We start from the raw sequence: 27,842 nt of genomic DNA on the forward strand, positions 1-27,842 counted from the left end.
AATGGCATTAAAATATAAGCAACATTTACAGATAATGGAGCATGTTTACTTGTAATGCAAACGTTCACAGTCTGGTGCATCTTGGTACTTATTTTTACTGAACTCCCCATTATACTCATGTTATCAACATCAGAGTGATGAAACGCTGAGTGGACCCACAGATATTCCAGTCTGTATCTGTGAGGTCAAAAACGGATACAACGAATGGATGCATTAGTCCATTAAGACACCAAACCCGGCCTACACACTGGTTACCTGGGAAGTTCAGTTAAAAATGCATTCTGATCTATGCTTTTTTTTCCAAGTCAAAATATTTTGAGATTGATGTTCTGTTTTGGGAAAAATCACACAGTGACATTTCTGTCACCAGCCTTACAAATGAAGCCATTGGTGGAAATGTGCCTTTTAGATTAGTACATCTTGACCCTGCCCCTGAGTGCCTAGCTTCTCCAAGACGCTGGAATGTCTTCCTGGGAACTCCATTGAATAGCTCTAACTGGCAGTGTGATGGCCACCTACTGAGGTCCTCGCCCCCAGGTCCCTGCTGGGATTGCCAATTTCATTGATGGAGCCAATTCAGCAAACATAGCAGACGGCATTCACGGCCCGCATTCCCCCGTCTGAAGTGGAGAGCTATTGGTATGCGGCGGAAAAAGAATAACTTTGCACAAGATAGGGTTCCGTCGTCAATAAGAGAAAAGAGAACGAGGTGCGTTTGTTAATTAGCAAAGCAGCCTAATTTGAGGGACTTAATAGTCAGGTGCGCTGATACAACTAACGAGGAAGTAGGGGAAAATACATTCAGAGACCACGGTTTTGTTAAGCTGCACAGTTCGGCAGAGCTACGCTTTTCTACAAACCCCTCCACTACCTCTTGTATTTTTCTGGGCGGTTCTGAAGGTTAACTTATTCTGATTCTGCCCAATATATGTCTAGAAAGTTTAAGAGGAATAGAGAATGATTCGCAGTTAAGTGAATGAGATCATGTTCTATCATGCAACTGATATACACCATGACATCACAGTTGGATCTCAGTGATGCCCCTGAAATGATTTATAGCACTGGTCCTTATCTTGGGGTCCAAGGGGGTCTGGAAGTCTGCGAAGCCTACTTCAGAGGGTTCGCATTTGCTTAGAAAAAGAAATAATAATAACCGATTAATAGATTGCATATAAATAAAGAACAAAAATGTACAATTGAAAATTTAAGGAGAATCTGTAAATGTGAAGGATTTAAAATTGGAGGCTAACAATTAAGTTAGTATACTTAGATTGATTAGTGGTAATCGTGCAATTGTTTGAAACAGAAAATAGTATGAACGATGAGTGAATTTAGAAATACCAATATTGATTTTTTTTTAACATTTGTTTGTGAATTAAAGTATTTGTATTGGCTGTGTATTGTTTTGTGGTTCAAATAATCAAAAATATGGGTCAGAGATCCCTGGCTTCCAGTAATGTCTATGTAGGGGCCCGCAGGTTCCAATAATGAATCAGTGGGGGGTCCTTAGATTCCAGTAAATGATTAAGTGAGGGGGCAAAGAACTCAAAAGGTTAAGAACCACTGATTTAGAGCAAGTTAAAGACAAGGGGTCAGGTTTACTGTACATTTGGGAAACAAAGACTGAGCATGGCATATGTTCACTTTTTAAAGCTGTGCAAACAACAGTGCAGATCAACCTTTCAGCGCAAAGAAATGTGTGCCATGAAATTAATGCAAGTGCAATGCTAAAATCTGTTTGCCTTGTGGGGCCCCTAGCCCTATTATCTATGCAAATGGATCATTATTCTTTTGAACTGACGCAAACACCCACATGTTGTCATGCAGAGTCAGATTAGTTCATAGAAAAGCCAGGGCTTGAGCCTTCTCCTAAATTTCAGATGGTCTGACTTTCACTTATGGATATCAGGGAACTAATTCCACTGTTGAGCTGCAATTACCAAGAAGGCTCTACCATCAACTGTCTTACGTTTCATCTTCAGGACTACCAGGTTAATCATGGAAGCTGATCTCAGTATATGTGTTCGAGTGTATCGTTTAAAGCGGGTTCTGTGAGGTGGAAGACTTGGGGCCTCATTCCAATGTCATTAGAAAGCATTTCGACCGAAGTGGTCTTGGAATGGTTTCCGACCAAATCGGATTCGGGGAATCTCACCAACCGATTACGATGGTTCCGGATACTAGTCGGTTTTACTCCCATCCACTTCAATGGGAGCCTGTGTTCCGACCGAATACACAGGATCCCATTGAAGTCAGGGGTTGGTGTGGAAAATCGTGCACTCTGTGGCAGGCACCCCATGGTGCCTGCCACACTGTGCATCTTTAGAAAGAGGGGACCCATGGGTACCACCACAGGCCCCATTCGGAAGGCTCCGGGTGTAAGGGCGGCCCCCTAAAGTAAGATTTCGACAGTCAATCCTTGTCAGAACAACCAGTCGGAAAGCCTGTCCGAATCCAACATAGTAATACGTCGGTCGGAAACATGGACCGAAGGCCTGCACGAGTCCGCTCCGAATGACTTGGTTACTCCGAATGCCATTCGGAACAAGTCGGAAAGTCCAAACGCTTTCTGACTATCGTAATTGGTTGGTCGGACAGCTTTCCGAATCGGGCGGAAAGACAGGTTGCGAATCGAATTTGGCTGAGTTAAATCCCATTCGGAGACTTTCTGACCAACATTGGAATCACCCCCTTGGTTGGTATAACACTTTATGTGCTAAACAGAGGGCTTCAAACAAGACTATCTCCTTTCCTGGCTGCAAGTGAAATTCTAGCAGTGGGGAAATCTGAAAGCGACATTTATTTATTTATTTATTGCACACTAGCAGCTAATCTTCCTACGAAATTTTGAATTAACTGTCTTTTTTAATGAGAATAACTGATAGGAGCAAGTAGATAGAATTACAATAATCCAGGCGGGATGACACAAATACATTTGGATTAGTGATTATTTAAGAAGGAGTAAACAAAAGTCACAATTGATTTAGTGAGTGCACTAGATATAGGCAGGTTTTGGTCACTGTGGATCCTTGTTCTAATAAAGTCAGAGTCAAAATCTTTGTTTTGGGCCGTTGAGCTTTAGATGTTGCGAATTAATCCAACTATGCACTTTCTCTAGACATAGAATTAGATAATGATGCTTCAGGGTCACCCTTCCTAAAGCTAGCTATCATCATCGTGTCATTCACATAAACGAAACACTTTAGATGGAAAGATTCAACTAGCTGAGCTTGTGGAGATAGATGTAAATTAATGAGCAACAATGACAAAATGGCGCCCTAGGGGACCCGCATTTATATTTTCTTAATAAAGATTTGTGGGATGTTAATTTAACATCAGACATTTCTTTATTCTTTGCCCTTGTATTCCAATACCGGTTGCTAAATGGTCAAAATAAGTCTTTGTGTTTGATGAGATGACAAGATGGTGAACCCAGGGCTTCATTTGATCTGATGTGGGTGGTTTTATTTACTTGCACTGCCTGGCTATCACTATGATGCATACATGCAAGGACTATTCTGCCTTTCTTAGCCCCTTCCACTCCCTGGTCGCAATCCCATTAATATCACCTTTGAGTCCACTGGTACTGAAAAGGCCAATATTTCTTTAATTGCAGTCAGTTCTTCTGCCAACAAATCCATATTTTGGGGCAATCCCACTATACATGTAGTAGGATCCATATAAATCCACCTTTCCTCCAATATTTGTCAATGATGCCATCACAATTTTTTTTGCTGAATCTTTCGGACATCATATAGCAATTAACCACTGATTAACCACTACTTTAAGAAAGGACTGCCTTTATAGGACATATTTATGATTTGTCAATGTGTTTCTCCAGATATACCCCCACTTTGTTACTGCTATGCCTGCTTCAATAATTTTTCTCATTTCTGGATGCATCTCGATTTTAATAGACTCTTCAGGCTAGATAATAGGGTGTATATTTTAGACACCTCCTCCTTTGTCCAATCCTTTGTCAACTCTAATTGCAGCCAATTTGTTAAGAGTTTGTGTTACCCAGTTTCTCAGCTGCTGATGTCTAAAGCTCCCTCTCTCCGATGGCCCCAAACTCGCGCTTGCTGGCTTTATATGTCTTTAGCTGACCATAGTAATGCATGTCCGCTAAGGTTCTGCACTACCCTTCTCGCCATGTCTCAAAGACAGTTCATACACTAGAAGGAACAAATGCTGATTTGTAGTGTAAGAGTGTTAGCAGAGATGAGAGGTAGTGAGATCATGTGATTCATATTATTCCATATTCGTAGTGGTGAGTTTCTGATATAACTTTAACATGGCCACTTTGGCTGAGTCTCCGTAGAAAGCCCGGTTGACATGGACCCGGGTTTGGCTTGATTCCCTCAGAAACTTCTGTCCTGTTATATGAAGTTGGAAAGCTTTATAGCATTTTCCTCCATTTGGGATGCTCATGTCCCTTTTGTTTCTGAAAGGTTTAAAGGGTTTTGCCCAATACCTGCTGCAATTTACCCTTCCAGAAAAAGTTGAACAAGTCTTTTTATATACAACCCAGATTTGCTCTGTCTGTTTTAATTGTGAGTGCCTGAAAGCCGTAGAAGAACTTCGGTATTGCTACCATCTTGATTGCATTTATCCTTCTCACCCATGGTCAACGCACGTTTTCATCACTAGTGTCAATGGAATGTAATAATGTAAGTTTGGTCTTTAGGAGCATCTTGCATGTGCACCGTAAGGTGTAGCCCAGGCACTTCAAAGATCTCTCGCTAATTTTAAAAGTCACCACCTCCTTAAGTTTGTCTCTTATCTCAGCTGGGGTGTGGATTAGTGTTAGATTTGGAGGTCTCTAGTTGGCACAGGTAGGTACTTGTGAAAAATAGGGACCCTCTCCTCTAGTCAGGACAAGGGAATTACACTCCTAAAATAACCCCTGCTCACCCTCTAGGCTGTGTGGCGCGAGCAGTCAAGGCCTATTTCAGAGGCGTAAGTTAAGTAGTTGTGACCACATACAGTAACCCAGTGACAACACTACAAATGGACACCACACAGGTTTTATATAAAAAATAAGTAGACTTTATATAGAGTTACCACAGGCCATAAACGACAAAAATACACACTATGATTACTTTAAGATGGTAGATTTAAGCTTAGTTCAGTTCAGTTCTTAGATGCGACACTCTGCGTCAATGTACCTTAAGTTGCGTTGCGCTTCCACGACAAGCAATGCAGCAACGATGTCAAAGTCAGGTGCAAAGAAATAAAGACGTCAAGATCTTCCAGATGTGGCAGGCTTCTCGGAGATGCGAAAAGTTCTCTGTTCGATGCGTGGTCTGCAGCGGCGACACCCTTACGATGCGACTGCAACAGCTCCAGCGGTGACGCTCTTCTCCATGATGCGTGAAGCTTCCGCTCGATGCGACAACTACAGTGGCGACATCCAAGATACGACGGCAGCAGCTCCGACGGCGGTGCGCTTCTCGGGGATGTGAGGTGCTCTTGGTCGATGCGGTGCAATGCGACAGTTCCAGCAGCGACACCCTCCTTCAGAGTTGCGACGGCGGCAGCAGCGATGGCGACACGCTTCCTCTTCGTTGCGGCACGCTTCTCTCCGATGCGGTGCAGTGCGACAGTTCCACGGCGACATCCTCCTTCATAGTTGCGACGGCAAGCACAGTGACACGCTTCTTCTCATTGAGTCGCGCTCCCAGCTCCTTGCGACACGCAGTTCCTCAGAAGGCCAAAAACAGCAGCAGGCACTTCCATAAGAACTCTGAGGAGCTGGGGGATGAAGTCTGTTGTCCCTGAGACTTCAGCAGGAGGCCAGCTCTTTTCCAAGCCCTTGCACATCCTTCACAAGTTGAAAGCAAAGTACACAAAGATCCTTTCTCCTTCCTTTGGCAGTAAGGCAACCACTGCAGGCCAATCCCCCAAGCAGCACTTCAGCTTGGGAATAGTCTCTCCTCCGTTTCTTCAGGTTCCTCTCCTCAGTAAAGGTTTCTTCTTGTAGTCCAAAGTGATCTAATTCCATGGGATCAGGGTCCCAATATTTATACTCCAAAATCCTTTGTTCTCTGAGGGGGCCTTTGCCCTGTCCAAACGAGTTCTGAAGCACTCTGTCTACCAGACTTCTCCTTTCCTTTTACAGTGCAGGGCTTGTACCTCAGATGCCCCACAGGACCTGGAGCCAGAATTGTGGAAGACAAGTACAGTCCTGGAGCACTGTGTTTACAGGACTCCTTCTCTTATTTCAGTGTACAGGGCAGAGACATCAGCCACTCCCCAGGGGGTGGAGCCAGCATTATGAAAGGCAGGCACAGCACTATTCAAGGTTCAGGTGCAGCTCCTCCCTCCCATCTAGATGCAGATCTCTCTATTCACCTTTGGGTGACTCAGCCTGTCTCCTGGAATTTCCCAGCCCTGTCACTCACAAAACCAGACATAGGAATACACAAACTAGCAGAGGCAGGCTTGAATGGTTAGAAAAACAAATACCAACGTTCTAAAAGTGGTATTTGAAAACACAGAATATTAAAATAAACTTCACTAAAAGATGTATTTTATTATTCTGAGTTCAGGCATACTAAACTCGAATTTCTACCATGTTCTCTGAGACAGTTAGGATTATAAAATGTAATAACAGCCCATTCTGGCCTATGGAGAACAGGTAGCCTTGCAATAGTGAAAAACGAAAATGGGTGTAATTCACTATTAGGACATGCCAAACACATCAGGGCTTGTCCTACCTTATACTTACAAAGCACCCTGCCATTGGGCCTACCATAGGGGTGACTGATATGAAGAAAAGGAAAGGTTTAGGGACTGGGAAGTGGGTGCACTTGCCCAGTCAGCATGACAGTACCAGACTTCACACAGGCTCTGCAATGGCAGACCTTAGACACACTTTACAAGGCTGCTTCTGTGGGTGGCACAACCAGTGCTGCAAGCCCACTAGCATCATTTGGATTTACACGCCCTGGGCACACTCAGTGCACCAGACTAGGGTCTGACAAGTAAACCAAATAGCCAAACATGGAACCACTGATTAATACATCAATTTACAATAGGGAGCACTTGCACTGTGGAACTGAATAGCAGTGGCTCAGTGCCCAAAGCATACAACACCAGCAAAAATACATGACACAACAGCAAAAATGGAAGGGAGACCCACGCCAATGGTGCCAGGTCTAACAATTAGCAGCAATACTTATTTCCCAGAAGTGGCTGTATTTGCTAATACTGCTTTCATTCGTACCACCAGTGTCAAGGCACAGGGATGCTTTCAAATCCAGCAGTTCCTGAATATACAGCAGGACATCGCCCAGAAATAGAGGTATCTTATGTGTCACCTCTCCAGATTTCATAGCTTATATTCTTACCTCCTACTTACTTGCCATCACTGTGGAGGAGTGTGGCTCAATGGTTAGAGCGGCAGACCCTGATGCAGAGTTCTGGTCCGGGACCAGGGTTCAATTCCCGCCTCGGCGGGTCTTGGGCTCATAATTCCTCGGAACTGATTTCTCGCCTCGGTGCCTATTCTAATCATGGGTCCCATGCTGCAACTCTGGGCAATAGCTTGCTTAACCTCCACACCGGCCCCAACAGCGCTGTGGATGCCTGGCTTCACCCTGGGGGTGCCCAGGAGTGGACACTTCACAGGGAAAGCCAGGAGGGGTTCCACAGCGGTATGAGTAATAGCGCCAGGAAACCGCTTGGTGACAGTGCGCTCTACAAATACCTTGACATTTACATTTACATTTACATTTACATTTACATCACTAGTGGTTCTAATGCCATTGCAAATAGAAGGGATGACATTAGACACTTCTGTTTGGTGCATCTCTGGATCTCAATTGTTCCCAAGAATATTCAGTTCACTATGATATTCGCTGTCAGTGTTTCTAGCGGTGCCATGACCATCCTCCTTCAGTCTTCTAGTAGATTTAGCCATGCCACTACGTTCCTCAAGCATTGCCAGCCAAACCTGGTAAACTCTTCGACTTTTGTCAGAGCCAATACTTACAATCCTCTTTTTCCAGATTTCTTCTTAAGGTGGGTTGTCTTCATAATATTGTCAGATGTTTGTCTATGTTGTATAAACTCAGATTGGTCCTGCTGTATATGGTCAAAAGGATTACAGATAAGCGGAGACCCAAATTTTCACATGTTGTCGATTATCAATGTTCAGTAAGGCTACGGGACTTAAAAGTGCTGCATAGTTGGCCATCTTTCCACAGTTTTGTGAGCACCAACACATTCTGCATTGAACATGGAGTGTGCTGCTATTCACCCATCTGCAATGGTTTGGCCAAGCTTCTTAAACGTTGGGGCCAAGTGGTTCATAAATGTTTTATAAGAATCCCCGGATTATGCATCTGGGCCTGGTACCTTGTGGGGGCGCAGCTCTCTAATGACAGTTTGCACCTCTTTTACCATTATTGTGTCTTGCCATGTATCCTTCTGGCCCTCTATAATGCTGGAAAATTGTGAGAATGCTTCCTGGTTTGTACCAGTCCCCCCTCTATAGTACAGTTGGTTACAGAATTCTCTGAATACTGTCCTGTTGTACCTACTTTTCAACACACACCTTTTTTGAGGTCTCATAAACCCAACATCTATGTTCATAGCTGTTGCATTAAAGGGCCAAGTGGACCTTCTGTGATCTATTGAATATAGCATATTTAGTTTCCCTCTCGATTTTGTCACTTATTTAGGGCTTCTCTGATTCCTTTTGCTCTTTGCAATTCTTATGCCAATGTAAGTTATTCTTTTTGTTGTTCTTGTATCAAGATCCTATTACTCTTTTTCTGCAGCCCACAAGGCCTTTATTTTCCCTTTTATCATAGCTGTCTTGGCCTTCTTCAATCCCTCTTGAAAAATCAGATATGAGTTGGGGCTTTATACCACATTGATTTCCTCTGCTCGTACTAACTCAATCAATACATTATTCCTGAGCAGTAAGTCTATTTTAGAATATGCGCTCTGCCTATCTGACAAGAATTTTAAATCCTTTCCTAAGGTGTAACAGATACCAAATGTCTACTAATCCCAAATCATCCAAGATATCTATTGTTTTGTATTTAAACAGATATGTTTCTGCGTTTACCCCTTGGCTGATGTCTCCCCCCATAATGATGCCCCCTAAACTGCCTTTAACATTGTCACCCCCTGAGCATTCCTCAGAAGCACTGCCACCTCACATGGCTTGTTGGGGGCTGCTGCGTGTACCTTGTCACATATCCCATGGGGATATTGTCATCTTACCTTAGTTAGCATGAGTTCCCTGCAGACTATTTCCTGCTTTGCACGCGTTACTACAGGAGTTTATTTTTTGCAAATGCCTCTTTTGATATTTTCACATGAGAAACTACTGCTGCGTCCATGCTTTGTGGGTTCCTGGGATTTAATCTGAGCATTGTGAACAAGGTTAAACAACAATGCCCCTTATTATTCTGTTCTGGTCAGGCCCTAACACGTAGACAAAACATACAGATGCAGCTGTTGTTTGAGAGTACATACTTTGGTCTTATTGGACTACATGAATAGGTAGCGAACACTTGGAGAGGGACCTTTCCGGGAAGAAGAGAATGACAGCTCCAATGATGAAGATATACCCTCTATAGGCTAAGGTATGGGGTCGGCAGATAACGGCCAGAGATAGTCTAATAAATAATCATCCTGATTCTATGCAAGGGGAGGAAGGTTAGACTACACTGTCTTTCACTATGACAGCTCCTTTTATGATTTATGGACTAATTGCTATGCTGACCATCTTACTGTTATGCATTTTTCTGCCTATTGTGGCACGTATACTGCATATACGAGCACATTAGATAAAATAAATATTTTAAACTTGTTCGTGTGTGTCTGTCAGATCTTATTGTGGATAAATACAAGAGAGTGTGCGAACAGGTGTGTCTTGGAACCGCGATTCCTGAAAGAGCCGGGACTGTTGTGTTCTGGGGTGTCTAATCACTTGTTCCTCTGTGAGTGAGTAGGAGGGCAAGTGAGACACTATAGCTAGTCGGTCCTGGGGTCATGGGCACTAAGGTAGTAGGATGACTCAGTCCCTATATACTATGGTCCCGTAATCCCACACATAGTTCGGTGTTTGCGCATAATCTCTTCAACAACCTGAGGGAAATGATTGCATGTCTTAAACGGGAAACATCCGCTACATCGCGGTGCTCACACCGCAATACCTTTATAACGAGGGCATTACAACGCAAGTCATTACAATGACTTGCGCTGGATGGCGCTCTAAGCCAAGGAATAGTATGATTTACTATTCCAACACCTTCCTCACTGTAACATAGGCTGGAGTTGGAATAGTAAATCATACAATTCCTAAGTCCAGCACCCTCCAGCGCAAGTCATTGTAATGACTTGCGTTGTAATGCTTGCGTTGTAAAGGTATCGAGGTGTGAACACCGCAATGTAACATCATATATTCGTTATACAGCTCCCTGACTCTCATTTTAGAGGGGTCTCATGTGGAGGCAATATCTGCTGAATTACTTCAGCTTGTAATATACTTGCATTCTTTATGGGGGAACCTAACTCCTCTTATTATAGGTGAGGGTCTTGAGTAATGCTGAGTGTGTCTGTATCATTCAATTCTTTAGCCCTCTTTATTGGTTTTCCTTTAGTTATCCCCCAACCAGATTCTACCATTCTCTTCAGCTACCCCTTTGCCTGACTTACAACTAGAAACATGGTAAACTATCAGGCGCTGCCAAGCAAAGTCAAGAATAAAGTAAACTGTAAGAAAACACATAGAATTATCTACCCTCTAGGAGCCTATTTCCCAAGGTACTATCCACTGCCGTTCTACACCCAGAGATATTTGCCCCAATTACCCTTTCTTCTAAGACCTCAGTGAACTTGATCTTATCTCGTTAGGTACGCAGTTCTGCTTGAGGTCGTATAGAGGGCCACAGGAACTATACAGTTCTGTGGCCTTTGTCTTTTGCTGCATCATCATGGATTTACCACATTTGCCACATAATCCATTATCCACTGCATAATTTGCCGATTTTAACAGATCAAAAGTTACTAACATTTTAGCAACCAATTTTGCTGTGCAGTGGAAGGCCTATGCAGATGTCGACAGGTCATCTTTGACTTTATTATTACTGTATTTGGATATAAAACTGATACTAATGAGGTGAAACCTTCGCCCAGACAATGTTATTATGTGAAAAATTACAAAATTATGACGTAATACTGTCACAAAATGTGCCGTGTTAAGTTACATAAATAGGTGTCACTGTCTCCAGGTTATCCTCAGGATCTGGGTGAAGCTCTAAAGGGTCCACCTCTCGACAGCCCCAAGTCCGGATTTGATTTGATTTGATTTTACATTTTAAAAAGCGCAGCGTATGCCCAAGGGGGTCTTGGCGCTGAAATAGTTGGGAGCTAGAATACCAACTAAATCCCGTTTTGAATGCCTTATTGTGTTTTTATCTAGGAACCTAAATCAGTATTGCTAATTTATGCCCTACGGCTATAATCAATAATATCCCTATATTGGCATAAGAATCAGATCCATATTTAGTAAATAGCCCTTGCAGTCCAAAGCACGGCAAAGCTACTTCCTTAGATTCCTAGAGAGCACAACGAGTTCTTTCGACACACCAAACCTCCAGCAACCTAGGAAATCCCCATTTGCTTTTGTTTTGATTTGTCATTGAACTCCTGCGAACACTAAAGGAACAGTCAGTTTTTAGTGACATCTTTATTGACGTCTTATGTCCAAACCTTACGTCAAACTCGGCACCTTTCAGGTAAAAATATACCAACGTTGCCTTAAGCAAACACACGGTGGTGGTTTTGGAGCCGAGCAGCTATCTACTTGCCCGAGTGCCCAGCTGATGCGAGAGCCCACGGATGCTGCCCTCCCTTTTGACGCACTGAGAGAGACACTGTCCTTTCTCCTGCCGAGAAATCCAGCTCCGGTGTTCTCAGCCGCCTTCGCGGGCTGCTGGGATATCGAGTCCTGAAAGAGAGATACCAGATCTCCTGCATTCTATTACCCAGGTACGGAGCTGACTAAATCCTTAAAGAGAATTCTTGAGTCAGATTCTTGGCAAAACCAACTTAACTTAAACTGCTACTTACTTACTCCTTCCCACGTATTTGGCTTAGGTCAGATACACCGGGGTAGGCGTATTTAGAAGCACCAGTTGAGTACGTTAGTCAATGTATATATGTATGTATATCTTTTATCCATTTTAAAGTATCTTATGGCTAAGAAACCATATCAATGCTTTTACAGTATTATTTCATAATACTCTTTTTACTGTACGCACTATACTTTACATTAAGTATTGCAATTATGGCAATTCATTTTTCTTGCATGAGAAAGAAGACTGCTCAATAAATTACACCTTTTATTGAAAAAGCCCATCTCTCTTTTCTCTGCACTCTGGTGAAACTAAGTACACACAATTTGACTGAGTGAAATAGCTGTCTATTGTTTTCACACGACTCTAGAGATAAACTCTTATTCTGAGGGAGCAAAGTTGTCATGTTATATGGTTGTCAGAAGCCAATCCCTTCTTGTCTATCCAGGGAGGTTAAACTCCTCCTCGTTTATTCGAGAAAGTTTCTAGTGACCTCTGAGCTAGCTGGCAAACCTTAAGTCTAATACAGTCAGTAGAGAGCTAGTCGACCTCAGTCCTACGTCTACACTGCTGAATATATTATTCCAATGCGCAGAGCCTATTGGGAATATAGGAACTACACTACAGCCTAATCAGTTTTTAAACAGCCAAGTTTTCAGCTGACTTCTGAAACACATCAAGGAGTTGCTTTTTTTAATCTGCAAGGGAAGGGAGTTCCATACCTTGGCCGTGCCAACGACAAAACTCCTCCCCCCCCAAGCGCAGCTGCCTGTACCTTTGAACTACCAATAGGTGTGACTATGCTGATCTTAGATTTCTGGAAAGGGCATATTTTCTGAGGTGTGTTCTAAGATAAAGGGGTCCTTTCTCCTGTAATGCTTTAAATGCAAGACACAGTGACTTAAATATAATTCTCTTCCCCACCGGTAACCAGTGGAGATCCTTCAGTCGATTAGTTACTGGTTCATATTTAGGAATGTCTAGGATGGAATAAATCCTCTCTGACTAGTGGGATGGTCAAGCGAGGGAAGGAAAGGATAGGAACAGCAGGGAGGGAGACCTGTAAATAAAATAATGATGGCCTTAAATCGGGTGAGATATGAGGTACCAGCAAGTTCCTTCAGAAGGACCATGCTTGTCCCCTACCAAACTCTGATAGTTCAGTCAGCCCTGGACACCCCAACTGATCTCCCTTGTAAATGAAGGATGATACAGAGTCCAAGATCAAATGTTTAGCAAGCATCAGTTTCTCTTTACTAAGATACTATAACTGTACTTCCAGAAGGTCATAGAATAGTTCTATTCCGTAACCCATAAGACCGGGAAAAGCACACTCTCCAAAATAATATCCTCTTTGGCTCAACAGACTTAAAGTAGAAGTATAAAACACTTTCGCCAGTTATGGGAATACAAGATAGCCACACAGGTATCACTCTCGCTATTGCCTCATAACGAGAGTAATTATGGCTCTAGAGAATGTGTCCTATGAAAGCGGCAAAAACATTTCCTCCCGTATGAGACCATCAGGAAATGTGCGTCCCGCCAACGGGAGAAACCAAGAAACGTGATCCGGATACACCAGGGTACAATGACACCCTGGTGTATCAAGACACCCAAAGGAATCTCCTTTGAAGTGCAGGAGTCGATTACCCGCATCTGCAGGCACTGCAACAAAGCTGATCGGTCTGCTGGTTCTGAGCACCTACAAACCCAGAAAGGTTTAGCAACACAGGCGGTCATTCTCCAACTCTCTTGAGGCCTACACTGTCTTCACAGCAGGTTTGAAGGCAGTATCCCTCATTGGAACCACTGGAGCAGTAACCCTGCAACCCCATCAACTTCCTGTTGCCAAGGCTTATTGAAGCCCTCACCACAGATCTTCGGGCTGCAAGAAGCTCCAGCCTCAAACAACCAAGCTCTTTGCCTGCACTGCATCTTCTGCACCGTGGACATTCATCCTTTGGTGAGCTCTTCTCGCGACTCCTATGCCTTCGGCCAGTGGGTCCTCTTGAGGGTATTCTTTGGCTCCAGTGTGCTCCCCTGTTTGCTCTGGGCCTGCTCTGACTTACCTGCTCATGGTCAGTCACTTGGACCTAGTTGGTCCTGACACCACACCTTTTTTCGCATACTGCATTTGTTGCTGTTGCCAAAGCATGTTGGTGCCCCTGCCAGACACTGACCCCCTGGCTCTTGACATCCGACATAGGACAGCTCGTGAATGGCTCCGGGTCTTCCACAGCATCTCCTGGTCCGCACAGCAGCAACTTCAAGGCACTGTCAACTCACCTGCAACTCTGACATCAGTGGGCATTAGTCTTCCATGCCTCCTGGTCTCTTCGGAGTGGGATAGATTTTGTCCCCTTCTCTTGCAGGTACCTTTCGTCTTGAATCCACCTCTGGGTTCCACCGGACTCTTTTACCTTCTTCGTCAGTGGCATCTTCACTAAAGTCCTCCATTTTGGTTTATGGCGGTTTCCGATGTTACTTCGCTCCTATGCACCCTGCTTCCCTGGTGTACGTACCCTAGTTCCTGGGGAATCCACGGGTGGGGTGACTCTCCAAACTTTCATCTTCCACAGGGTTTTTCAGGGTCCTCTGGGAAGGGTCCTTCTTCTTAAAAACTGCAACCGCGACGTACCCATTGACTTGTATTGAGCACTCAGTCGTGTTCCCACTCTGCACACGGCCTCCGTGGGGTTCCTGGGTACTCACCTTGGGTGGTTTCTTTAGTCCCTACTTCTTCCACATCTTCTGGGCCCAGTCTCGACTTAGATCGTGTTTCATATTCCACTATTTTAATATATGGTTTGGCCTCCCCCTGGCGACCGCTGTGTATTTGTGCTACTTATGTGTTCTATTATCAAAACATTGTGTGTATTGTGGTTATATCTCTGGTAGGAGATATTTTAATGTGTTAGTGAGTGTTTATAATAAATACATATTTTTATAACTACGCTGTGTGGCTCTTTTTCACTTAACCTACACTATATGATTAAGTACTGGTAAAACAAGCAGCTTTACTCTCCTTCTGGACTAAGCCTGAAGGCTGCTCTCCACATCTACAACTTAGAGAGCTTTCTAAGGTTGTCTAAGACCACTAAAATCTCCATCAGGGTTGTCTGGATTAGTGCAGGGTGCTACTCTTAAATAAGTGAGCGTCATATACTAAGCCAGTCTCCTACGTTGATGGCAGCGGTACATTTTTTATATGTGGAGTTCCCCAGGATTCAATTTTCAGCCATACACTGTTTAATGTGTATATCTCTGGAAAAACTGATACAGAGCCTTGAGCTTTCCCTTATCGGATAACACTGAAAGTGTAGTCCCCATAATCAATGAGCCAGAAGGGGCAAATAATAGAAAATTTTCCCTGCACATCCTGCCTAGTTTGTTCTATAGTTCTGCTTTCAAAGCCTAAGGCACTGGGTTTTCATTGGCGTGATCTGGTTTTGTGCATAAAACCTTTAAGCAAACCAAGCTCATTCCTAAATACTTCTGGATTTCATTCTTTCCACCAATCAAATGCCTTTACACCTGTTTCACCTCACATACTCAGCACCTGGTCACTAGGATTGGGGTTAAGCATTATCCCAACTAAAGCAGCTGTGGCCACTGCAGTAAACAGCCTCCATTTTTAACTATGTACATTATGGTGCAAGTATTGTGACCTTTGATTTCAATCATGGTACTATAATACCCCTCCGCTTTGAATTTCTTCCTTCTGTGTGCCATTAACCTGATGTCAGATGATAACACTCTCTCATCTTAATACACATGCCCCATGTCCTCTTTAGAGTGTACCTTTTCTACTGAGTCAGCCATCACCCTAACAACCTTTTTGTTAATTGTAATGTTGCATAGGGGAACATAATGGTCTTCTTCTAACCTGCACACTTGTAAGATAAACACCACCTCCCCACTATATACTGTGTCTGATTCACTACCACACGCTGCAACAGAATTAACATTCCTAGCATAAGTATGCCACTGTAATGAGATGCATCGGTCATCAAACTGGGTTTTAGGTAGCCATGCGCCATGGTGCTGGAGGCCAGCATGCTAGTAACTGACACCGCTGTAACCAATCCGGTCAAAAGAGGTGGCAAAGTTTCTCATGGCGACAGAGACCCAAAAGAAGGAGACGAGCAAGAGGAATACAAAGAAGGAGAATGGAGGACAGAGGTGAAGAGAGTCCGCAAGAGATTGAAGGTAGCTGCGAAGTGCCACTACGGGACCAATTAGCCCTGTCAAGACGTGTGGCTGATGAAGGGAGCAGAAGGAAGTATCCCACAGCCAGAGGGAAGACGAGGCCACAAGAAGATGTCAGAATCTGAGAAAGAGGCAGATCCTGGTTTCCATCAGAAAGCGGTTTGGCTGACTCGGTGAGAGATGTGAAGGACAAGGCTGTTACAGGCAGCCCTAGGTCAGCCAGGGCCCTGGCCTCAGGCAAAGGAATCCAGACCTATAAGGTCGACAATACAGGAGTGAATGGTTGAGGGCTGGCCTCGGTTTCATGTCTTGAAGAGGCTTTGTTGTTTTTTTTATTCTGTGGGTCGTGTCTTTACCCATCTCTTCTCCCTCATCCCCACAAAATTCTCTACACACTTCATGGGCAACACAACTATAAAAACCATTGTACATTTGGTGATTATGAGTACAGGTTTGTGAGGACGGCCCTTTCCTTCTTGGTGTTAACCACAATGGTCACGTCGTGGTGTGTTGTTTAGGTCTGAAACCGGGCACAAGAGTCTAAATACTAAGGTCTATGTCTTCCTATTCTGAAGGTATACACAGCTGACTCTGCCCGAGGAAGACCCAAGACAGATAAGAGGAGGAAGACAAAAGAGACCCCAGCAGATCATAAATAGACCTTATTGGAACTATACAAAACGGTTTCTAAATAAAAGACACACTACCAACAAACACTGTGCCGTCAAGTCTCTTCCGTCTTCCTGTAACAGTGGTGTTAAAAGTGGGATCCTATATCCTTTCCAACAGGAAATGAATGCCCCACCACACATTACCATGGAGAACGTGGTGAAACAATTGCCAGAAGGACAGCACCATTTTCAGCTAGTACTCAAACAACAGACCTAGGCAGCCCAGTAAGAGAGAGGGGAGTTACACACGGTTCTGAAGACCCAGGTGTCTGTAATGGCTAGCAATCAACAGGTACAATACACAGCCATCCAACGTCTCGCTGACATCATTGCCCACACTAAAATTAATCCAAATGCCCCAAGTTCAATTCTACAGAAATACCAGCCTAGTGATGACCCTGATTACTACTTTACACACTTTCAAAGAGCCACTTCTGCAACATGGCCTACGGAACGATGGAGCCAGTATATTGATCCACTGCTTTCTGGAGAACTACAGAATGTCTATCAAGCGGTCAACTGTTCGGGACTACACCATACCCAGAAGTCAAGAAAGTCATTCTAGAGTGGTTAGTGTTTGATACAAAATACTACTGAGTGAGATATCGGAAGGAAAAAATGGAACCCCCAAAACAACCTAAGGGCCCTCTTCTACCGGAACCAGGTCCTGGGAAACCGGTGGCTGAAACTCAAAGGAACTTTACAGCGCCATCCAGGAATTCACCAAACCCCTTAGCGAAATCACAGACATCACCCCATCCCAGGACCTCTGCAACAAGCTCGGCTCCTACTTCCACCTAAAAATCAAGTCCCTCTACGACAACTTCAATGAACAGACACCGGACTCTGAAACCACTCCCTCCTCCAGCATCGCCAGCCAGCCCGCCATCTCCTCTTGGAACCTAGTCACCACTGAAGACACTGCATCAACCATGAAAGGCATTCACTCAGGAGCACCCTCCGACCCCTGCCCTCGCCACATCTTCCACAGAGCCGCCGCCCATTGCACCAGAACTACGAAGCACCATTCGCAGCCAAAGTTACAGAGAAGACCAACAACACCCAACTAACGAAATTCCTCAAAGAAAACTCCATACATGACCCCTTCCAATCCGGATTCCGCAGCAACTACAGACCCGAGACTCCTCTGCTCGCTGCTACAGACGACATCCTCACCCTTCTCGACCAAGGCCATGCCTTTGACACCATCTCCCACCGCACACTCAACTCCAGACTCCACGTCGCTGGCATACAGGGAACCGCCCTCCACTGGCTCTGCTCCTTCCTCACCGGCAGAACCCAAAGAATCAGACTTACACCCTTTCTCTTTGAACCCACAGAGGTCAACTGCGGAGTACCCCAAGGATCATCGCTGAGCCCTATGCTCTTCAACATCTACATGGGCCCCCTCGCCGCCATCGTCAGACAGCACAGACTCAGCATGGTATCCTACGTCAACGACACCCAGCTCATCCTCACCAAGGACCACATCACCACTAGACTCAGCTTCCAGGAAGGAATGAAGGACGTTGTATCCTGGATGAGCAACAGCTGCCTGAAGCTCAACTCGGAGAAGACAGAGGTCCTCATCCTCAGACCCTCCTCCTCTGCATGAGACAACACCTTGTGGCCCACCGTCCTCGGCAGCCCTCCCACCCCCACAGACCACACCCAGAACCTCTGTATCGTACTCGGCTCCTCCCTCTCTATGACCTAACTGATCAACGCTGTCACCTCCACCTGTTTAAACACCCTCCGTATCCTTCGGAAGACCTTTAAATGGATCGCCCCGAATAAGAAAGACCGTCACCCAGGCACCCATAAAAAGCAGAGTGGACTACTGAAATGCACTCTATGCCGGGATCAACAAGTTTCTGCTCCGCAAACTCCAGATCATACAGAACACCAGAGCCAGACTCGTCCTCTGCATCCCCCGACAGAAAATCAGCACCAAACACCTGCAAAACCTCCACTGGAGATACTCACCCACACCTACAAATGCCTCCACAACACTGGACCCCAGTATCTCAATGAAAGAATCTCCTTCCACGAACCAAGAGAAACCTCTGTTCCGCTGACCTTGCCCTCTCCACACACCTGTGCATCTGCAGAGCAAGAACGGGTGGAAGAACCTTCTCCTACTTTGCGGCTAAGACCTGGAACAAGTTCCCAATCGAGATCAGATACACCCCAGCTCTGCCCATCTTCAGGACGACCCTCATACCTGGCTCTTTGACTGACCGGAGGTGCTCTCCCCCAGCGCCTTGAGACCCTCACGGGTGAGTAGCGCGCTTCAAAATTCCCTGGTTGATTGAATGATTAAAGCCCTAGGAGCCTACCTTGCGGATGTGTTGGAAAAATCCTCCTGGAACAATATGTGCTCTTCCTGGGTCTACAAAGGCCTGGATTTAACAACAGCCTAACGTGGCTGTTATCATAGCTAATGAGCTAGTGTGTGCCTTCCATAGATCTACAATTGCCCCAGAAACAAACACCAGCAGAGCCCATGGAAGTGGGGTATTCCAGGGGGTGTTAAAAATTGGACTTTTGGTAGGCTAGGGCATGTGCCAAAACTAGGCAGAAACCACCACTCTAGTCAGGATAAGGGAGTTACACTCCTAAAATAACCCCTGCTCACCCCCTTGGTAGAGTGGCACAAGCACTCAGGCTTATCTTAGAGAAAGTGTGTAAAGCATTTGCACAGAACCAACAGTAATATAGTGCAAGCACTACAAAAAGATACCACACCACTTTAGAAAAATATCCAATATTTTTACATACTTAAGACAAGACCAAAAACAATATAAATCCACAATACAGTTCTTCAATATCTTCACTTATCAAAATATGCTTGTTCCTTGATATTGAAAGCTCCGTCCGGGCCTATCACGGCGTCGTATGCAAACAAATCCAAACAGTTCTGGCTGACCGCGGCGTCGCGGGCCAGCTACGGTATTGGGAAGACCCGCAAACCGTACCTTTTAAAAAGGCGTCGGCGACCTCTCGTTGGGCTTCCGTAAACATGGCGTCCGCTGGCGTCTGTTCTGGAGGTCGGTGCAGGAGTTGTCGGGGCCCTCGAAGTCACACGCGTTGCAGGTCGATCTCCTCTCTGTTGGAGTAAGGAGCGCTGGTGTCGGAAGGCGTTGTGTGCTGCAGTGCGTAGTGAAGCGGTGCAGCATGCGGTGCCCTCAGTTGGCGGTGCAAGCAGCGGCTCGCTGGCAGCGTCAGATGGCGGCATCGGTTAGACCAGGGTCTTGGTGCGAGATGAAGGCGGTGCTCGTCACGGTGTTGGCAGGTCACGGTGCAAGCAGCGACGTCATCGTTGCTGAAGCGCTGTCATCGGCTAACGAACTTGAGTCGATGGCGCCGGCAGGCCAAGGCTGTGGTGCGGGAAGAGGGTCGTGTGTCATGTGTTGCCCTCGTACCACGGTGCAAGCAGGGGCATTGATTTTGGCATGGAGGGGTGTCGTTGGGGAGGCCAAGGCGTCATCGTGAAGGGAGGCAGTGCGGAGCCCACAGGTCGCGGTGTGAGCAGCGGCTAGGTGGCGGCATCAGCAGGTGTCATCAGTGAGACCAGGGTCAGGTTGTGGTGTTGACCTCTGCGTTCCCAAGGCGTTGTCGTGAAGCAAGGAGGAGCGGAGTCCAGTTCCCACAGGTCGCGGTGCCAGCAGCTGCTCAGTTGCGGCATCAGCAGGTATCGTCGGTGAGACCAGTGTCGCTGTGCGGCGTTGCGGGGGTCCCCTCTGCGGTGCCGTCAGGACACAGAGTCTGCAGTGGCATCGTAGAGGTTGTCGAGTTGCTTTTCCTCTGTAGCACAAAACACACAGTCCCCAGTGCTTCTGGTAGAAGAGCTTGAAGTCTTTGTTGTTCCTGAGACTTCTTGAACAGAGGGCAAGCTCTACCTCAAGCCGTTGGAGAAAGTCACAAAAGTAGATTGCAGAAAGTTCAGTCCAGGCCTTTCACTTCCCAAGACAGAAACAGCCACTGCAGGCCAATACAGCAAAGCACACAGCAAAGTGGTAATTTCTCCTCACAGCTTCTCCAGCTCTTCTTTTTGGCAGTCTTCTTGATCCAAAAGAGTTCTAAAGTTCAGTGGGTCTGGGCCCCAGGATTTGTATCCAAAGATCCTTTGACCCTCTAGGCAGAGGGTGTCTGTGCCCAGCCAGAGACAGTTCTGCTTTCTCTGGTGTGATTTCCCGGTAGTGGGTGGAGACAGCATTGTCAGAGGCAGACCAGGCCCTTTGAGGTGCAAGGAAATCTCCTCCCTTTACCCCCTTTCACAACCCAGGTCTATTCACCCTTTCCTGACCTATCTAAACTATCGGGAGCCACTCTTGCTTCCTAGCCATCTATCGTCCAAAACCCAGACAGGCAATCCGCATTACAGCAGAGGCACACGGGATGACTGCGCAAGAAAATACCTACTACCTAAACGTTGTATTTGCAAACACAGAATATAAAAATCACCTTTACTAAAAGATGCATCGTTAGATTCTGAGTTCAGGCTTACTAAATATTATTTTCCCACCTAGTTCCCAGGGCCGGTTATAATCATAAGATGTTACAAACAAACTTCCCATTCTGTCCTATGGGGAACAGGTAGCCTTGCAATAGTGAAAAACGAAATGCCACACAAACCAGGGCAAGTCCTACGTTTCACATATACTGCACCCTGCCCACAGGGGTACCTTGGGCCTACCATAGGGGTGCCAGAAATGTAAGAAAAGGGAAGGTTAGGGACTGGCAAGTGTGTGCACTGGCCAAGTCGACATGGCAGTTACAAACTGCGCGCAGACTCTGCGATGGCAGGTCTGAGTTACCTTTTCTGGGCTACTCACGTGGGTGGCACAATCAGTGCTGCAGGTCCACTAGTAGCATTTGATTTACAGGCCCTGGCAGACTCAGTGCACTTTACTAGGGACTGTGCTCCACTCCAAACCAAGCACTAGGGAACCAATGGCAGAGGGAGGCCCCTTTTTGCGATGAGGCCATTGAAGGGGGTAAGACCCGCAATAAGCTGACTCATAGAAAGAGACGTAATTTGTACAGACATCATGTGTTGGCTGGAGTTGCTAATGCCTCCCCTGTTCGCTGACCCACACACACAAGGCTCTACACAACCAAGGACGACATACATTAACCACCACCTGAACATCCACCAACCGCCGAGAAGACTACGCTCCACCCCCATTTCACTTACCTATAATCCCTACATCTACCATAGCAGAAGTGGAGGACTCTCCTTCTCCCACATTGCAGCAAAGACCTGGAACAGCCTCCTCATGCACTTCTGGAATTCAGAATGGACCTCAAAGACCTGGCTGTTTGGATAATCCTCCAGGACTTGCAAGCGAATAGCCGCACTTTATAAATCCTGATTGATTGAACCTACTCAAGAGATGGGAACCCGGTAACAGAACCAGCAGGGAGGGCTTTTCTACTCTGTGACTAACTCCCACCTATTAGAGATCACATTTAACCCTCTGGAAAAGGACAGGAGATGCGTCTTGGGGATACTCTGAAAGCAAAACAAAAGCAACAGATACACATAGGGCACTATGCTGATGTGTTTTCAGCAAAACTGGGGTGAACCACACTTATCAGTCATGATATTATAACAGAGGCAGTCAGGTAGTACGGCTAAGAACCTATAGAATTCCTGAGGCACGCAGGTGTGCCTCAGTAGCTGCGGTAAAATACATGTCCATGTAGAGATTACTAAACCCTCTATTAGTGCTGGTGTTATCCAGTGGTAGTAGTTCCAAAACCTAATGGGACCATTCAGTTTTGTATTGATTCCAGGCAGCTTAATATGAGGTCAGTATTTGAAATGTATCCTATGCCCAGGGTGGACGAGTCGATTGAAAACCTGGGCTCAGCGACTTATCTCTCCATCCTGGACCTTATGTAAGGATACTGGCAGATTCCCCTTAAGCCTACAGTTAGAGAAAAGCCTGCATTCTGTACCCCCACAGGTCTTTACCACTTTAAAGTGAAGAGGTGGAGCTCAGCGGCCAAGGTGCCTGACTCCAGTCCATGGGGTTCATGGTTGGATTCCCGGCACCGGCAGAAGGTTAGCCCAGCACCATGTGACTCTGGGCAATAGCGCGCTTATTCTTTCCGACGGCCCCCATCGCCGGGACACCTCTCAGGAGGTAGCTGTGTGCTTTACAAACGCTGGCATTTCATTTCCTTTGGGCTACATGGGGCCTAAGCCACTTTTCAGTGACTCGTGGATATCATACTAAGACCACATCAGGGTTACGCAGCCGCTTACATGCATGATGTGGTAATATATAGCCCTAAGTGGGAACAATATCTCACACAGTTGAGTGCTGTGTTTCAGGCCCTGATGGAAGCAGGATGTACTGTGAGCCCTGAAAAATGTCTGTTGGCCATCACTTCTATTTGATACCTTGTGTATCATATTCTGAACGGACAAGCTAGCCTCCAGGTAGACAAAGTACAGACTATTCGTGATTTGGACAAACCACAAGACAAGAAAGGTGTGCACTCTTTTGTAGGCCTGGTGGGATACTACTGCAGTTTTATTCCCCATTTTGCTGAAAAAGCTGCCCCCTCAACTGATAAGTTGCTCAAATCCCACCATACCAAATACTTACCTGACTTATGAATAAGAACAGAGCTTTGAATTCTTCAGAACAGCCTTGTGCGATGACCCTCTCCTACGCTGTCCCAACTTTGACTGGCCATTTGTCCTCCAGACTGATGCCTCTGAGAGGGAGCTTGGGGCTTTTCAGTCCCAGCCTGATACTGATGACTGTTTGAGACCCATTCTTTTCACTAGCAGAAAGCTGCTTTCTCGTGAGCACCAGTACTCTAAGATTGAAAATGAGCATTTGACTAAAAAATGGGCTATGGAGGATCTATAATATGACCTGTTAGGTAGGTCATTCTTGTTGCTCACAGACCATGCCCCTCTGATCTGGCTCGTGGTTTTGAACCCCGTAACCATTTTTGTTTCAGGTCCGTCATCTTCCTGGTCGGCTACAGGACACGGATGACTTTCTCTCTCCGACTGCTGGATCCGAATGGCCCGAATGGCCATGCCTCGTTAGGAGATACTGTGATGAGTCATCGAGCAGGGTATGAGTAGTTGACACGACTATAACCATTCTGGTCAAAGGGGGGCGATAGGTTTCTCATGGCAACAGCGACCCAGAAGAAGGAGACGAGTGAAAGGTATACGAAGGAGAAGAACGAAGGACGGAGGTGAAGAGAGTCGGTGAGAGTGGGAAGGATGCCCCAAAGGATCCCTGCGGGACAAGCTCACCCAGCAAGACCTGTGGCAGATGGAGGGAGCAGATGGAAGACATGACAAAAAGAGCAAATTTCACTTACCTACCACATGATAGTGGTACAACAATACTTCAATTGCTTAATCAAATTTTGGTGACAAAGGCTCAAGAAATTACTTGCATTCTTTCAAAAAATATATATGATTTATTTCATGATTATAAATATAAATTCCATTGATTTGCATCGATTAACATTCCTTCATCAGTTTATCATATATTGCAAAATTATCGATTTTTATGAAGACAAAACATTTTTTTAAATAGATAAATAGTGTAAACAAAGAGAAGGTGAGGTGGTGTGGTGAGTCAAGCCCTAACGACTGATTTTCTATGGCCCCAAGTATAGTTGTGTTCCTGAGCAGAATTCCTGTAATATTACTTATCCCACTGTATTTGCCCATAAGTTTCTAGCTGGAAAAAACAGGAGAAGAACTTTGCCAGTGAAATTAAATTGCCATATCACTCTATATCTGGGGTAAGCATTGACAAAGCGAAAAAGTCTGGCCTATGATTCCCATTGGCTAGACAGTGCATTTTAGTCATGCTGTACAGCAGCTGTGCTGTTGTACAATATGGCTGAAAATAAAGTGATATGACTAGGGTGTCACGCCATTTTGTAGGACAACACACATGTGCATGCCTAAAAATTGAGGTGAGAACTTTTTTTTCATTTGATTTCTCAATCTGAGATGGGTTAGTAAATAAAAAGTTGAACAAAATTCACTTTTTTGATATGGAGCTAATGCATTTAAAAAAAAGAAAACAAACACGGGATTTATGAGCCTCAAGTACAAAGTATTTCAATGGTTGCAAACCCTCAGATTCAGTAAATGTAAATGTATTTGAGCTTGTATAGCGCACAGCTACCCGCAGTGGGTTTCCCGGCGCTTGCTTAGGGAACCCGTCCTGGTATTCCCTTGTGAGATAACCCCGGCAGGGTATCCACAAGGTGAAAGCCAGGCATCCCGCCGCGAGGGGCCGTTGTGGAGATTAAGCAAGCTATTGCCCAGAGTGTGAACCGGTGAGTCGAGAAGGCACTGGAGCGAGAATTATCGAGTCCGTGGAATTTTTGAGCCCAAGACCCGCCGAGACGGGGAATTGAACCCTGGTCCAGGGCCGATCTCAGATTCCAGGTCTGCCGCCTCTAACCCCTGAGCCACACTTCAAACAATCAAAAACAGCAGCAGGCCACCATGCCTGTGATTCTAGCCAATCATAGTGGGTTGCAAATTGCAACATACCTCATTAATATTTATGAAGCAAGTTGCACTGCGACCCACTACGATTCTGTATTTTGTGAATTGGCCTATTAATATATATGTCGGTCTGTAAAATTCGGTGTGCAACTTGCGATTACATTTACCTAATGCACTGTTCGTACATGAGGCCCAATGTCTTGTTGAGATTTGTTTTTTTTAACCTTCTTGTATTTCTCAAAAATAACTTTAAAAAATACGTGCTCTACTCGTTGGGCTTTGGTAACATCAGAACTTTTGTGACTATTTTGTACTCAAGTTTATTGTGATCTACTTTTCTCTTGCAAGTCTTGAGTCGCTCATGTAACAATGCTACGGAACATATGCACACTGGTATAAAATGCCAGCAAGTCACTGGCACAACTTGCCTTTGTGATACTCATGAGAAAAAGGCACATCCCTTTTTAGGTCTCGCCTGAGCCAATGCGTTTGCGCATTGCACCGGCGAGATTTTAGCACCATCGATGCTAGTGTTATTTTCCTCCTGTGCTGACCTTTTGGTTCTTCCATTGTTCATGACGAGCTCAGCTCGTCATGAGTGTATGGAGGTGTACATCACGACGAGCTGAGCTCGTCATGAGCGTCGAAGGAGATAGTAAGGAGAAAAGAACAGTTGCCAAAACGGTGGTTTAGACACAGTTCATGTGATCTAAGCGCCTGCACGCCAGCCACGTCACACACCACCATTTGTCTGTGCCTCGCATCAGACTTCAAAGGCTGCCGCCCCCCCAATCAGACGTCAAAGGCTGCCGCTCCCCCGCCCCCGCATCAAACTTCAAAGGAATGCGCTCCCTGTCCCCCGCCGCCCCGCCACAGCAATGCAGAGAGCTTATTTTGCTTGTGTGCTTGCATCTTCCTTCCTTGGCCCTGGGTGTTTTCCGTGTTCTCCCATTCAGTGCTTTCTCGACCCTGAACTTGATTGCTGTCCAAGCCCCAGCCCTCGCTGCCTCTATCATTATACACTCTCCCTGTGTTTTCCTGTTTCCCCTTGCTTTTTCCCGGCTCCATCATTCTGTGCTTTGATAAACTGAACGTGCTTTGTAGCACTCAACCCTGCGTGTTCTTAGCTTCAGACTCTGTGCTGCTGCACCACATCACTCAGGGGCACCACCACATCACTCAGGGGCACCACCACATCACTCAGGAACACCACCACATCACTCAGGGACACCACCACATCACTCAGGAACACCACCACATCACTCAGGGGCACCACCACATCATTCAGGGACACCACCACATCACTCACAGACACTACCACATCAGTCAGGGACACCACCACCACATCGCTCAGGGGCGCCACCACATCGTTCAGGGGCACCACCACATCTCTCAGGGACACCACCACATCACTCAGGAACACCACCACATCACTCAGGGGCATGTCCACATCACTCAGGGGCACGACCACATTACTCAGGGACACCACCACATCACTCAGGGATACCACCACATCACTCAGGGGCACCACCACATCACTCAGGGACACCACCACATCACTCAGGAACACCACCACATCACTCAGGGACACCACCACATCACTCAGGGATACCACCACATCACTCAGGGGCACCACCACATCACTCAGGGACACCACCACATCACTCAGGGACACCACCACATCACTCGGGGCACCACCACATCACTCGGGGACACCACCACATCACTCAGGGACACCACCACATCACTTAGGGACACCACCACATCACTCAGGGACAACACCACATCACTCAGGGGCACCACTCACGGGCACCACCACATCACTCAGGGACACCACCACATCACTCAGGAACACCACCACATCACTCAGGGACACCACCACATCACTCGGGGACACCACCACATCACTCAGGAATACCACCACATCACTCAGGGACACCGCCACTTCACTCGGGGACACCACCACATCACTCAGGGACACCACCACATCAGTCAGGAACACCACCACATCACTCAGGGACACAACCACATCACCCAGGGACACCACCACATCACTCAGGAACACCACCACATCACTCAGGGACACCACCACATCACTCAGGGACACAACCACATCACCCAGGGACACCACCACATCACTCAGGAACACCACCACATCACTCAGGAACACCACCACATCACTCAGGGACACCACCACATCACTCAGGGACCCCACCTCATCACTCAGGGGCACCACTCAGGGGCACCACCACATCACTCAGGAACACCACCACATCACTCAGGGACACCTCCACATCACTCAGGAACACCACCACATCACTCAGGGACACCACCACATCACTCAGGGAC

At 46.1% G+C, this 27,842-nt stretch overlaps 1 protein-coding gene across 1 annotated transcript in view; it reads right to left on the reverse strand.

The window, feature by feature from the left end:
* LOC147717098 (uncharacterized) overlaps nucleotides 1-14,555 on the reverse strand; it is a 38,774-nt gene extending 24,219 nt beyond the window's left edge. The window contains exon 1 of the mRNA XM_086919843.1: nucleotides 14,475-14,555. Within this exon, the coding sequence (XP_086775969.1) occupies nucleotides 14,475-14,555 (81 nt within the window). The remainder of the gene's footprint in view (nucleotides 1-14,474) is intronic.
* Nucleotides 14,556-27,842: the final 13,287 nt, after the last annotated feature.

The sequence above is a fragment of the Lissotriton vulgaris genome, chromosome 5 (genome assembly GCF_964263255.1).
Source record: "Lissotriton vulgaris chromosome 5, aLisVul1.2, whole genome shotgun sequence".
NCBI lineage: Eukaryota > Metazoa > Chordata > Amphibia > Caudata > Salamandridae > Lissotriton > Lissotriton vulgaris.